This window comes from Embiotoca jacksoni, unplaced genomic scaffold (assembly GCF_022577435.1).
Source record: "Embiotoca jacksoni isolate LCO1_2020_lvr unplaced genomic scaffold, fEmbJac1.0.p SCAF_11, whole genome shotgun sequence".
NCBI classification, from domain to species: domain Eukaryota; kingdom Metazoa; phylum Chordata; class Actinopteri; family Embiotocidae; genus Embiotoca; species Embiotoca jacksoni.
In genome coordinates this window covers 12431224-12446658 of record NW_027185241.1, presented here as the reverse complement: position 1 = coordinate 12446658, position 15435 = coordinate 12431224, and the positions used below count along the sequence as shown (strand labels likewise).

Here is a 15435-nt window from a genome sequence, read left to right as displayed (position 1 = left end):
AAGGTGCCGGTATCATATTATTATGTTGGCCCCGGTCCCCTAGATAGTCATCAATCACTCTCAATCGACCTGTCACCGGCAGGCAGAGATCCAGCTGGAGAGGAGAGAGGGAGGAGGAGGAGGGAGGAGAAGGAGGAGGAGTACATCATCATTAATTTGAGGAGTGACCCCTGGGGCTATCCACATGTCTCAACCCGGGTTTCTCCAAGCAAGGCAGCGCGTACCGGCGCTGGCACGGTGGCGAGTCAGTTTTGGGTTGTTGTTTTTTTTGCCTACTTGGTTACTGCAGTTTCACAATTCCACCTGACCAAAACACAAGTGAAAGAGATAGATAGATAGATAGATAGATAGATAGATAGATAGATAGATAGATAGATAGATAGATAGATAGATAGATAGATAGATAGATAAATAGATAGATAGATAGATAGATAATTTTATTTGTGGCTTAATATGAAACAAAAATATACATAAACAAATGTTAATATTTGTAAGTGTAGGCTATTTCATGTTGTATTATTTACTATTAATGTGTTGTTTTTTGTCTGCTCAGTACGGCAATATCCTTTACTAATTAATTTAAAATCAATTAGTTGCTTCTCTGATTAGCATCAGTGTGGAGGAATGATAGGAATGTGCTTAATTAGGGCTAATACATTTAAACTGATACACACGTTTGCATATTCAAGACACTGATTGGCCTAATTGATTGATTGGGAGTACCAAATTAATCTCCGGGACATCTTTTGTTAAAAAGGTCCTTCTTCCCTTGTTTCCCCCCTTGAAACATTTTCCTCTTGGATTGTTCTTTCTGGGGGTTTTTTTTCTGTCGTCATCCCGAGAAAGAAAATGCATATTAAAGTTACAGTCTGGTCATTTTTAGAGTGGGAAACTTCTGACGTCAGAGTCGCCGCCGTTTAAAACGACCTGCCTCTGCTGCTGACGTCTTTTATACTACTTTTTTATAAGGCAAAAATATGTATCTGACAACAAAGTGATTATTCTAGACAAAGAGACTCGTTTCACTTTAATTCATATATTTATTTGTAATAGACTTTGAAAAAGAAAAAAAAGGATTAGGATCTTGTTTTTATTATTATTTTATTCCCTTTGAAAGGCGTTTGAGTGGGGGGGCATTTTACACAAATTAAACATGCTACTCTGCTTCGTCCTATAAGCATCCTAGGAGCCTGTGCTTACCAATCAATTGGTACAGTCAAACAGAGCCGCAGCCCGCGTTAGAGTGGAGACCTTCAGTCTCGCTTTATTTCTGGATATTGGGGGACCTCTCTACCATGTCATATCCACAATTTGGATACCCCTATTCGTCTGCTCCACAAGTAAGTCCACGTAACTGCCTTTGTTAGTTTTGTTTTTGATATTGCAGCGATTGATTGTCTCATCGATTTCATCTTGATCCTTTTACGCACTTAAGACAAGATTCGGGGAGACTTTTAATATCCTTTCGGGTATCGGAAAGGTTTTGCGTTGCATCCAGTGATACCGGTGATTCTCCAGCAAGAAAAAAAAAAAAGGTAAAAGCGAGGGAAACCAGAAACCACCGAGACCCCCGACCTCTCGTTTCACTGATTTCTGTAAGATAATAGGCGCTGTGTAATGTCAACCATATGTTTATCTGCTCTGGAACACACATGCCAAGTTGTTCGGCACACGCCGTGTGTGTTTTGCGTTAACCCAGCTGCTGTTTTGTTTTGGCTTTGAGCCATAAAAAAATCATTTGGGCATTACTTTGGGTATTACTGAGCGATGTTGGGAAAACGTGTTGTATCTGTTTGTGAGGCATGTGGTTCATTTGGATCGAGGCTAATAGACGGCTCGGTTTGGACACGTTTTTACGCGCACATTATCACACGAATACGCTACATCATTTATCATCAGATAGCAGTCTTTATAAGTCATTGTATGTTATATTTTACTTCTTTCATTTTGACAATGTGAGTTTATACGAATAAGCGCAAGACCACTTAGATTATTTCCGAAGAAGTCAAATATAAATGTTGTCAAGATGTATTAATTCATATGTAATTTTGCAGTCAGACAAGTGAACTGTGTTGGAAACAGTAGAATGTTAAGGTAATTTTATTAATCCGATTTTTCCCTTTTAGAAAAATTTAACTTTTAACCTAACTTCAATCTGTTGTGAAAATAAACACAATATGTTGTTACAGTACAGCATCGCATAAAGCATACCAATAACTTTAAAAAAAAAAAAAATGCTCTCGTGCTCTGCAGTTCCTGATGACAACCAACTCTGTGACCACTTGCTGCGAGTCCACCGGCAGACCCATAGCCGACTCCGGAGTAGCGGCGTCCGGACAGACACCAGTCTACTGTCCCGTGTACGAGAGCCGGCTACTGGCCACGGCGAGGCATGAACTCAGCTCAGCCGCCGCGCTGGGTGTGTACGGGAGTCCTTACACCGGCGGTCAAGGCTATGGGAATTACGTTGCATACGGCACGGACGCGTCGGCTTTCTACTCGCTGGTAAGCCCTTCATCTGATCCCTCTTGGCATTGATTTATGGAGCTGCAGGGTGCAGAGAGTCCAAGCAGGCATACCTCTCCTCTTTTTTTTTTTTTTTATGCTCTGCACCGTAAAATACAAAGCTTTTACTGAGCGTGATTTATTCTCTCATCATCATTCAAGGCAACTTTTATTTTGGTTTTATTAATTAAAACTAACTTCTTAGTAAACATATATTTCCCTTGTGTCAGTTTGTTTTGAGACATAGAACCAGGCAGAAAAAAACTTCAGTGTTCCTGTTAATAAGACATGCAGTGAAAAGAAGTTGAAATGTACTTTCAGACAGATTTTGACTTTGAAGACTCAGTATTTGATCAAATCATTCAAACTTCATTACAAATTAATTATCCTACATTTTTATAACAGACTTTAACAGAATTACATGCAATACAATAATACATGGATCTTTGGTCCAAGAATATTGTTTACTTTAATGTTACATTTAATTACTGACATTATTAGTGAATTTGTAGTAAGACAGATATTATGAATACTTATTTGATGTTCTAATTGATGGGTTGCTTTATAATAATTACATGGATCCTTATCTGTCTGTAGACCCTCCTAGGAATCATCTCACAGATATATTTGCCCTTAACCATGTAAACCTACAATTTCCATTTGTTTTTTTCAGAAGTTTGATTTCTAAAACTTAATTTGAGTTAAAAAAGTTAAAGTCTTTGACTTTAAAAAGTTTTGTCGTTGAAGTTGTTATGTAAATATATGTATGTGAACAGAATGCAACCCCTGGAAAACTTATATTACAGTAGTTTTTTTCATGTTTCACTCTTACTCTTTGATATTTGTATTTCTTACTCAATTTGTCATCACTCTTAATAGCAGCTTTAAAAAAAACAAAAAAACAATTCACACCTACTTTTCTCGTTAATTTTTTCTCACCAGGTGAGTCACTTCATAAGCCAAAATTGCCCTCCTAATTGTGTCACTCTTCATAACACTTGTCTTCATGTATGATTGCAGGGTACATTTGATAAAGATGCCACAGCTTCTGCGCATGCGGGAATAACCCAGGCAACAGCCTACTACCCTTATGATCCTACCCTGGGACAGTATCAGTATGACAGGTATGTATATGGTTTTTTTTAAATCATTTTTAGAAGCTCAATTATCGATGAAAACATCAGGCCATTTAGTTTGAACTGTATAAGCTACTTTGGTACCATGTGGTAGAGATGTTAAAGTGAGCTAAAGACATGTAAGGGTGTAGTTTTAGTCCACGGTCAGAAAGAATTGGACACTTATGCCAGCTGTTTAAGGTGACAGACGCGGGATGGGACTAAAAATTTAAGCAAAAGGTAACTCTCAAAGTATTGTGCTGCAGTACAAGGTGATATTTGAGGCGTTAAATCAATCACTCCTGAGAGGTCAAGGCCATTCTCATCACGTCCAGCAACACTGGGTGATCACCCTTATCTCAGGACACCTTTCTTTTCTGATGGGGTAAATTGCTTCAGAAACACTTTCATCGAAACATGAGCCCTCTTAGCTGTTGTGAAGAGCATGCCTGCCATATTGAAAGGTCTTCCCAATAATCAAATGACGTCCAAATTAAGTCTGGGATATGGTGAAAATATAGTGTGTGAATGATAACGCTGCCTGACTGCATTTCCTCTGAATAGAACCATCAACTTTAATGAAGCCAGTTCAAAAAGAACTGCATGGGGAAAACTCTCTTTCTTTTATAAGTGTCTGCATTAACTGATCACGCACAAGAATATGCTGTGCTCTATATCATACTGACACTAAGCTTTGCAGCCAAACAAGGGGTCATGTAACCTAAAACCAATGAGCCGGCTTCTTTTACAACAAAATCTGGAGGAATCTGAGTATAAGTGCATACACAGCAAAAGGCCCAACATAAGTTGTGCGCATTCAGATAAACAAGTAGGCCTACATCAGTCTGCATGCATCCGTCTTTTACCTGAGGGCTCATCATTACACTCAATAAAGCAATTTTACAGTCTATTTTATCTTCGAGGGAGCAACGTAGGGTAAGGAAAAGTGCAGCGCTCCTCTCCTTCTGATTCCCTTAGCAGTGCTTGACCTGCACTAAGCTATACAGAGCAATAAAGGCCTCATAAAAGCCTCCCGTGAGAGGATTTTTACAGCTCACTGCTGACTGAAGATCAACACCATGCATTTTAAATGTACGTTTATGGTTGATATTTTTGAGAGAGGCGGGAGTAGGGACAGAGCCGTACGCTGCGTAAAGGATGGTTTTAATAGGTAGTAATACATTAAAACGGTAGGAAAATAAGCAGTGCATACATTATATTACTCTGTATTAATACTGATAAAACATGCACGCTAGAATCTTTTGAACATTTTCAAATGATAATGAAAGTATATTAACCATGGATACCAGAGCAGGCAGTGCTTCGAGAACTTTGGATCATCAGGACATTGTATGAAACAAATTCTCATTCTCTTGTCCTCTGTAATGTGAGCCTTTTAAAGTATTTTAAACTTCTTTCTTTTTAATTCATAGAAGCCTATTCTAGCATGTCTTGCAAGTTATTTTACAGCATGGTAAGACATAGAGCATGCACTTTGTTATGTTTGATAGAGCGCTGTTTTTCCCTTTACAATAGACGACAACATGTCCCTTCACTTTACTTTTTCTCATATGATATCCACTTATAAAATTATATTGCCATATGTATATATTTATGCAGGACACAAGAATATGAATGAGACTTTAAGGCTGATGAAGCATATTATCCATCATTTCAGGAAAATTCCAAGAAACAGCTCTGTCAGGCTTTTCAGGACAGAAACTTCCAAACCCAATGCTTTAGAAATTGTCAGGCATCTAGCATTACACGTCATATTCCTTGTCATTAACAGATATGGTTCCATGGACGGGGGAACAAGGCGAAAGAACGCCACACGTGAGACGACCAGCACGCTGAAGGCCTGGCTGCAGGAACACAGGAAGAACCCGTACCCAACTAAAGGGGAGAAGATCATGCTGGCCATCATCACCAAAATGACCCTGACGCAGGTCTCCACCTGGTTCGCAAACGCCAGGAGGAGGCTCAAGAAGGAGAACAAGATGACGTGGCCGCCCAGGAACAAGGGCTCAGAGGAGAAAAGATATGACGACGACGAGGACGGGTCTCAGGAGGAGCAGATAAAAAGCGAGAACAACGACGATGGTCAGTGTCAAACGCCTTGTAGGAGTAAAGTAAAGCTTCTGTAAAGTACATCGTAGGATAACTTTTGACTGTACGTTAATTCTACTCTGAGGTATCATGGTGATAGAAGATGAATGCAATTATACTTTTTATTTTAAGTTCCACAGCAAATGCATATCTTAAAAAAACTTAAATATACTGTTTTTTTTTAAATTATTATTATTATTATTATTAATTTGCTGTTGTAACACTTTCAAGACAGATGTTTTTTCTTTGCATAAATTTGCAAATTGTTGCATTTTTGAAATGCTGAATTTTAGAACAAGCTGTATGCAGATCCTTAGTTTGGACAGGCTGTCTAGTGTTTTGAATCTCTGAAACACAATCAGTCTTGTCTTTTAGTTTCATATCTGTAACAAAAACAAAAGTGTGTGATACTGTTAGTATTGGGAACAAATTACACTGTTGCCATACAATTAGTTTAACTGTTTTGTTTTGTAAAACTGCATTATAGCCACTTAAAATGATTCATTTTATTCTAACATAGGCTGCATGAAAAATGAAACCTGTCAAAAGCATCAGTTGCAGAACTTTTCAGCACATGCCTGCCATCAGACTTTGGTCATCATGAAGAATTTATGGTGCGCTACTATACAGGCCCTAGTCAGTATTACACAGGGACACACTGGAGGGTCAAACCAATAGGTTGAGATACCTTTTCAGTGATGAAGCTGACTTTAACTTATTTACATTTCTGCTATATGCCCAACTTGATTCAGTTAATACATTATATTAAAGTAGAATTGTTTGTATTATAAAACTGATCGTTAATTTGGTAATAATGACGAGTTGGACGTTATATTTATTCCTAATTTCCAGCTTTAACATTGCTCTATTTTAAACCAAACAGGTGTCATTTTTACTTATGACTGGAAAGAGGTTTATTGTTTGATTGAGGAGTGATTGTCTAATATATCATATTTCATGTTCTGTTGATGTCTTCCACTGACATCCTTTCTGTTCTCCTTCTCCCAGAGACCAGAAGTCGGCCTGATAAGGACCTCCAGTTGAGCGACTTGGACGATTTCGACACGCTGGAGTCTGAGAGCTCGGAGTGCGAGCTGAAGCACCGATACCACATGAACACGCACATGTCAACGACGACAAGCGACTGCCCCGCAGAGCACCTCATCAAAGACACGTCTCTAAAAATCTCCATCCCCGTTTCTCTCGGAGGGGAGCAGGACTTGGGCAAAAGTTGTCTCAAAACGAGCCCGGAGGACTTCCAAGCGGACAGCAGGCAGCAGGCAAAGACGTGCTATAATCAGCAACAACAACAACAAGGGCACCAGATATTAGACGGCAAACCTCGGATCTGGTCTTTGGCCCAGACCGCGACGTCCCTGAATCAGACTGAGTACCCGTCCTGTATGCTGAGGTGCCAGCCACCGCCCTCCTCCCTCACCCCTTCCCCCGCCGCTACCTCACCCGTGACCGTCCTGGACAACAGGCAGGACTCGCCGGTCACGACCCTGAGAAACTGGGTGGACGGGGTTTTCCACGACCCCTTGTTCAGGCACAGCACTTTGAGCCAGGCTCTGACCAATACCGCCGTCTCTTGGACCACGAACACCAAAGGCGCCATTCTGGAGGCGGAGAGGAGCGCGGCGGCCTTGCAGCAGCATCAAGACTCCGCCAAAGACAGTGCCATGACTTTCCCAAAAACTATCAACAAACTTTTCTGCTCCTAACAAAACCAAATGACCCTTTATTGCAAAAAAAAAAAAAAAAGAGAGGTACTTTTTTGTGACGGAAAGTCGCGTAGAAGAGCCTACTGCGTCTTCATGATTCCCTTATTATGTTTTAATCGTTTTTAAAGCAATTGTAGCCATATACTGTTACATTGGATTTGCAGACGTGAAGCATCAGGATCCGTTTGGCTTATTTGATTCAACGCACGCACAAAAACGTATCGAAATGTATAACTAAAAGTTTACATCTTGGAAAAAAATAGGCCTAAGGTTTACATGATTTTTCTTTGGGAAAGTTTCTTTACTATGCGCATGCAAATGTAATTGATTTATTATTTAGGTCTCAGCAATTGAGTATCACTATTAAAATAAAAAATAAAAAGTCTCACAAATGCACTGCTCTCCTGGGAAGTGGATGAGAGCGTTTCAACTTTGTTCACTGAAAATAAAAGCAGTCGTTTTCTGAAGAGGCTTGTGATGTGGGCTTAATGCTGAGAGTTGCTGTCTGTGGTACTGAAATGCCTGCAGCTCGGCCTTACTATTTTCTTTCATTTAAATTATGACTTATTTCGCTTACAACTACGAAACATGATGCTTACTGTACAGGTCTGGGTAGAAAATTCCCTTTTTTTTTTTTTTTAAAGGCATTCTGCTATTAAATAAAGCAGTTTTGTCGCTCCAATTCACTCTTAACCCTCTAAAACATGCGCGATCTAACATCTCCCACCTTTTTATTTGTCAGTAAACATTCACTCTCATTTAGTGACAGCGAGAAAATGAGGCAGCTCAACCCCCAAGACAGAACAATATCAGCATCTAAGATCTGCCTCATTAATTCCCTCTAAACAGGCTGTAATTGGGATGTTCACAGTCATATTTCATGTCAGGCTATTGATTTCCCCTCCCTGCTCTCTGATAATATTATCGAAATATCTCAACATCGTCCATGATGCAGCTGTCAAAAGGGTAAGTTATTCGTCATACGTCCATTAATGGGTTCAAAACGGAGGCCCCCGCCAAATAATTTCAAGTGAGGAGTTTTCGTTTTGACACTAACCCCTCAATTTCCTATGAGACGCGGGGGCCCTAGAGCTACGGGAAAGAGCCTGGATGCTGATTCCTCCGCTGAGAAGTGAGAGGGCTTCGCGAGAGGCACTCACGTCGTCTAAAAGTGAAAAGGGCAAAGGAACTCGAATTAGTTGTTGTAGATAAAAGGGCAAAAAGAAAGGAGTCAAGGGTACTTGACAGTAATGGCGAAAGTGGAGCACTCGGGGGACTCTGTCTGTCCTGTGGGTGGGGGCTTCAGTGATGAATTTTAATGGGAAAAAGCACCAACGATCGAGACCCCCCCCCCCCCCCCCCTTCTTGGAAGAAAGTGCTAAGGCGGACAAAAGGGATTTTCTATATATCTCTAGGATGTATGTTTGTTTTTGTTTTTTTACCTTGCCTGCGGCATTTACAGTGAAGCAAAATTGACTTAACCGCAAAATAAAAATCGAGGAAAAGGCCTGTGTTGTCAGGGATTTCTTTTTTATTGGGAAAAAAATAATATTCACGTTTTACTTGACGTCAACCTGTTTAGCCTGCATACAAAATGGTGCATTTAATTTTTCATAGCTGCTGATAGAAAATTAGGGGAGTTTAAGTCCCCGCAGATAAGATAGCCTCGACTTGTAATTAATTTAGCATGAAGACAGATTTTATTAGACCTCTGAACCAAGTGGCTTTTTATTTGAGAGAAAGAGACATGAAGTAAGACAAGGGGAAGAGAGAGAGAGAGGGGGGCAGATCCTCGGAGAGAGGTAGACTATGTAGAACCAGAGAGAGAGAGAGAGAGCGAGGCCGGCTATAACTAAATCATTCAGCCATGGCAAATACGAACGCACAGAGGGAGCGGGATGGTAAATTAACAGGAGCTTTTTACATAGAGACCAAATAGAACTGTAATCAGCGACGCGTTACTTTTCATTAAGCGGGTTTGACAGCAGCATATTCAGCCACTCTGACACAGGAGCAGGGTCCGGGCTGAAATAAACTGCTCTCAAACCGAGAGTCATAAGATAATTCCTTAAGCTCCATTAACAACTCTTAGCCGCAGGAAATGGGCTCCCCCTGAAAACATCTCCAAATCTAAAAGCTTTATCGACCTGGCAAACCTCAGCTGATGGCTTCTCTTTTTTTTTTTTTTTTTCTCCACCCTATCCTACCCTTCTCTCTCTCTCTCTCCACCCCCTTTTTCCCCCCTCCCTTTTCCTTTTTTTTTTAACTTAAGGGACAGAAACGTCCAACTGAGGTAATAGACTTTGACACAACACATTAAATGGGAAATGAGAAAAGGGAGAAGAAAGGGCACTCTTAAACGCCTTTTAAACGTTCCCAATTAGAGGTTTAAAACTTGAATAAGATGTAGGCCTTTGGCATATGCCTGGCTGATGGGACATTTAACTGAACGCCTCCTCCCCACTTGGTAAAAGCAGTGCTTATATGAGCACAGTATGTCGTCCTCCTGTGAGGCAGCTGAGTCAAGGGATTAATACAAAGCTTCATTGCACTTTATGAAAAAAATGTCCACCAGTCTTGTGCAACATGGTAGTCAGGTTTTTTTTTTCCCTCCCACAATGCTATAATTGATACCCTGAAAACTATGGAACCATTTTAATAACTTAGTGCTACTATACTTCCTTTATTCTTTTAAATAAGCTTCCTGTCACGCACACGTGTTCTGTTCAAAGCTGTAGAAGGCCCACAAAAGCTGACAGAAACTCTGAACAATCAGCAGCGTGGGGCTTCCCCAGAGAGAAAGCCAGCCTGGGTCAGGTTAATACCACTGTGACCCTGAGCCATAAATATATTTACACATCATTACACATCAACATACACACACTCGAACTCTCCCTCTCTCACACACAGACACACACACACAGAATCACTCTAAAACACATTGCCACACATGTGCACATCACGCTTAATTGAATATTTAATCTATTCATTGACTAACATTAATATGGTGAGAATAGCAGTAATGTGATCAAAGTTTAAATGGAAAATGTGAAGCATGACCACACACAAAGGGCAGAGCGGAGAGATCACACACCCACAAACACACATACACACATGAGTGGGTCTAGGCACGGTGCTGTTGTGGCCTGAGCTGCTCTTTCAACAATCAATGGAACGAATGGCCTTTTATTCCAATTAAAATGAAGCATACTGTATTATTATTAGAAAAATGTATACTCAAAGCTAGATTAAACAAAACAGCCTGTAGGTGTGTGATCATAACATTTCAAAAACATATTTTTTTATTAGGATTAAATAACATCTAAATGTCAGTTGATGCAAGTGCTTGGCATGGTTGAACTTGGCAAATTCATAGATTGATATAATGTGCAGAGAAAAGGAGTTTGTTGAAAAACCAAAGTCTGCATTTCTGTGGAGTTTTGTGGTGAATGGCATATCTAATTCTGAGAGTCTTTTATCTTGTCATCATTCACTTGCCACTGTGGTGAGGTGTAGAATATGTACCCCTGCTGCTTTAAGGTCTGAAGTGCCTCCTGTTATTCTTCTTCTTCCTGCTTGGAGATATGGCCTGTGTGTGATCGTGTGTGTATTTGTGGCTGTGCTCAGAGCCCGACTGCCAAAAGGACATGTCCGGGATGTGCCTCGAGGTCCCAGTGATTGGCCTTTATCAGCCGCTTGCTGCCATCACCTCCCCGCAGTCTTTCCACAGGTCAAGAGGTTTTAGCCTGAGGTGCAGTGCTTTTCATCATCTCCGTCTGCCGTCTGTGCAGAGCCTGACTGATGTGCTGAACTGAGAGTCTTCCCCCAAATTCATAACCACTAATGCTATGAATGAAAAATACTATCCATTTCATATCATATTTACTACTCTTCACTGTAAGTTGGAGTAGGTCCAAAACCACAACTAAAATAGGTGTATCTAGCATAGAGATGCAGAGATGATATGCTACTTTACCATGCTTAATGGCTGTAGTCCCCAAAAAGGTCCAGGATTGTAATCTCACCCTCTTTTGAGGTCAGTAAATTCAAGAGGATCTAATCTTGGGTCATCATGACACACTTCAACTCTGTCGGACAACTTAGACTCAGTTAAGCTTGACACCAGATAACTGAGCAAGCATCAGAGTTCTGTCTGTGTAGTATGGCAGAATTGTGATTTTATTTATAACCTGCTATATAAGTCAAACAGATTCTGATTTCATCAAATATCTAACATCACAATACTTGCAGATTCAGTCCTAAAAGTGTTCCAAATTAGATAATCAGCCAGCTATGTGTGGTTTTGCAAACATAAATCTAATATTCCCTTGTTAAGATGTTCTGTATTGTGTCAGTAGGGAATTTAATGAATATGTATATTTGATGTTTCCACTAATTTGCACTTGATCGAAGTTCAAAAACATACTCAAACCATCTTTGGTAATGCATTTTCATTTGGTTGAAGCGATGCTGAATCAAGCCCTCAGAGTTAGTTGTAGATCAAATGTAAATTTGAAACAGTATCTTGCTATCATAATTCATTTACAATGTAAAGAGACACGTCTGTGAAATATTTACCCAAAAACCTTCCTTGAGCAAGACATGCACACAAAAAGGAAAAAAAAAAAAAGCAAAAGAAAATTAGTTAGACATTGTTTTTCATCCCCAGTACCGCTAAAGCCATGTAGAAGTAATTGCTAAAGGTCAAAAGAGACTGTGTTTTACCAAGACATTTGTGTTTATCATTCAGGACAGATCAATACAATATTGTTGTTTAAAGAACAAAAGCCAGGGGAGACTTAACACTGACCTTTGGTTCCATTTTCCATTGTGTTCAGGAGGTCCAACAAAACATACAAATGAGGCCCTGAGGTTTCTGTGGAAACAAAAGCTTTCTTTAAGTGCTGGGTCAATGTTGAACTGTCAAAAGTATTGGATATTTTTTTTTGTACAATAAATCTCGTAAAAAAACGTAGACGAAATTTGATGCAGACCTTTCTCCGCTGTGTTGGGCTGTTCCTGTTGTTCTAGACTCACCAAAAAAGTAACCAGTGCACATAAAATAAATTTAAACTTGAATCGAAACTTCAAATCCCAAAGTGTGTAGAGCGGCTTATTATCAACCTGCAGGTTTTGTTCAGAGTAGCTATGAGTTACATTTCTGCATTTTTTTTTTTCCTTTTTGGCAGAGGTCACTGGAGAGCAGCAGAAAAAAGTTGTAAACACAACATTGACATATTCCAGTAAAAATTGTCTAGAGCACTTTGTCAAGGTATACTGAAAGTAAACTTAAAGCTGTACTTGAACCGTTTGTAGTACAACGTTTGGTCTGTTTTAGACGTTTGTCCAAGGGTATGTCAATGTATTTCAAGATGAAAATGCCATTTATAGAGATTTGGAGACATAACAAGTACTCTGTCGAAAAATGCCATGTATTTAAAAAGAGAACACATATAACCATTTGCAGCCATACAGATTGCACTATAACATTTTTCAAAATGTGGATCAGGCATTATTTTTCATGATAAAACTCTCAAACCTGCTCTGAATGGCAGGGAGTTCTCTACACCTGATAGTCTTTGCTTAAACCCACTCACCAATGCAGCATAAATTCATGTTCAGAATTTCATTAACTACACAAAACATCAATCATCACCAACATGACTTCCAACTGGCTGGATTTGTAAACAACAAATGCGAGACATCCACCTCCATTTAACACAGACTCCGATTGGCTATTGTAATCTGTAAACACGATATGGAAGCTCCTATTGGCTGAAGCCAAGTGTCAATCAAAAGTGCAGCTTGCCGACCAGGTGCAGACCTACGTGGAAGCCAGCGCTAATATTTACTGCTAACTCCAGGTAGTGAAGAAAAAGTGGACAATTATGAACCCCTGCCACAAAATTCCAAATGATATGGATGTGATACTTTACTGGATTGGGTTTACTGGACCTTTGCTGACTTAACTAGACCGCTGTTGTCTGACTTTTATGGATCATATCTGGACTATGAGGCTTCATTGGTGAGTCACATCAATGCTGCAATCTTTTGTTTGTTCAGTGGTGGTCTGACAAAGCTGTGGTGATTTGGTTTTGAAATTGTTTATAGCAATGCAATCACAAGAATCGTACCTTTCCTGAGACATGTCACAAGTACACATGTGAACTGTAGCACTGTAGACATGCACACCGAGGAGGACAAAACTCAGAAGGACCGCAGGTGGGTTTAAGTTTAATTAACCAACAGTTAAAATCCTGCACTCACAGAGCAGCATAGCATTAGAGCAACACTAGCATTCCTTCCTTAAAGTAACATTTGTTTAGGCTGTGTGTGTGTGTGTATCCGTATACATAATGTATAAACTAATTTGCAACAGCAAGAAAATTTAGGAGGAAAATATATTTTCAATTAATGTTTAGATGAAACGGTGTTAACTAAAATATTTGGGAAGTCAAAACAAAGGATAATGAGGGTGTGCATCCTGGCCTATACAGTTACAGTTGTGTGCTTTTTAAAGGCATCCATCCACCCTAACCACCTCACCCTAATTTTGGTGCAGTTCCCAGATCCTTCCTTCATTCAAAATATATAGGCTATTCAAAAATGTAAACAATTCTGACTATGAAACTGCTAAATGCACCACTATGTCCAGCTGTTTCTCTGTCTTTTGGTGTGGAGCGGGATGCTTACATTGGGTTTTTAGAGCTGTGTTGCTGATAACAGCTGCCTGCTGCAGCCAGAAAATGTGAGCGTGGCGAACCAACAGTTCATATGTTCCTTAAACAGAAAGAGTAACTTAACACCTGGCTGAAAGGCAATGTTTTGTAGCCCTCTCTATTGGAAGATTTGAGGAGTATTTCACCTACCCTACTCAACATCAGACGTGTGTTAGACATGTAACCGCACCCAGCAGTGATGTCACTGTGTCCTGGAGTGCACCTGCACATGGTCCACAAAGACAAGATTTTCAGGGACCGTTAAATTACTTTTGATGTGCAGTACATTATAGCTGCCGTGTGCATGTATTGCAGAAAGATGGAATTGGGAAAAACATCTGCATTATACAGCCACTGAAAAAAAAAATGCTTTCTGCATTTAGTTGTTTTTATGCATTACTGTTTAACAATGGTGTGTCTTGTTAGGCTAATTGGCAATTATATTTTCACTAAGTTATCTCTGGTGTTTGTTTTTATTGTCTTGTGTCCATGTGGTGTCTTTCCCTGTCAAATTTGTTTTGTCCTTTTGAGTGTCATTATAGGAAAACGTTTCTAAAGTTCCACTTAGATTATCTGAAAGTAGTGCATCAGTGTCGTCTGACTCAATAAAAAACTTTTTTTTCAATGAAATGGAAGTTCAAGAAGCATATATCCAAGCTAAGGTAGTATAAACTATTTGCAAGCCCCTTTGCAAGGAGAGGCTGTTGTAAAATTATATTCCCTTTGTATTAAGAATTTCCTATCAATCCTTTAGTACCTGTGGGTTTTTGTTGTATGTTTTTTTTATGAACGGGAAGTATCCAGACGAGCAGCATTACTTCTTCTTCCTCATTGTACATCTTAGAAAAAGCAGGCATTTGATCAAAACTGGATCTGATGTTCATGTCAAAGATGGCCCAGGATATTCTGTACTGTGATCCTGAACACAAGTGCAGCTTTGTGGCCATGCATGAAAACTAGTTGTTACTCTTGCACTGTAGTTGCTGTGAAAACATTCAAATTTTCAACATTCCGATCCGACAATTTCCCTCAGATTGCTTTTCACCAGGAACCAGAGTTGTATGAGGTGTGTGGTACACCTTTCAGTATTTTGCAGCAGTGCGAATGAAGGCAGATAGATTCCAAAATAGCACCTCTAACAAGTCCCGCAGAGAGAGGAAAAGAGACACTTTTGTGGGCCCATTGCTCCTGGGCTACAACATGTAGTGTGACGACTCAGTAACTCCAACAGGTCGACTTTAGACTATTTGGAGAGTTTTGAGA

At 39.8% G+C, this 15435-nt stretch overlaps 1 protein-coding gene across 2 annotated transcripts; it reads left to right on the top strand.

Moving 5' to 3' along the window:
* Positions 1 to 1284: 1284 nt before the first annotated feature.
* Positions 1285 to 7528, top strand: irx4a (iroquois homeobox 4a). Of its 2 annotated transcripts, none has more exons than XM_069140008.1 (5): positions 1285 to 1340; positions 2254 to 2505; positions 3526 to 3629; positions 5413 to 5723; positions 6738 to 7528. In XM_069140008.1, the coding sequence occupies exons 1-5, from the start codon at positions 1296 to 1298 to the stop codon at positions 7451 to 7453; spliced, it is 1428 nt and encodes a 475-aa protein (XP_068996109.1). In that variant the 5' UTR covers positions 1285 to 1295; the 3' UTR covers positions 7454 to 7528. The 2 variants fall into 2 exon arrangements, with proteins under 2 accessions (XP_068996109.1, XP_068996116.1); XM_069140015.1 differs by lacking the exon at positions 1285 to 1340 and adding an exon at positions 2070 to 2094.
* Positions 7529 to 15435: the final 7907 nt, after the last annotated feature.

Excerpts from the sequence above, each read along its gene's own strand:
- irx4a (XM_069140008.1), top strand. The coding sequence starts at position 1,296 with ATGTCATATCCACAATTTGGATACCCCTATTCGTCTGCTCCACAA. Across the intron at positions 2,506-3,525 it reads CGTCGGCTTTCTACTCGCTG|GGTACATTTGATAAAGATGC; the intron begins GTAAGCCCTTCA and ends GTATGATTGCAG. Across the intron at positions 5,724-6,737 it reads AAGCGAGAACAACGACGATG|AGACCAGAAGTCGGCCTGAT; the intron begins GTCAGTGTCAAA and ends TCCTTCTCCCAG.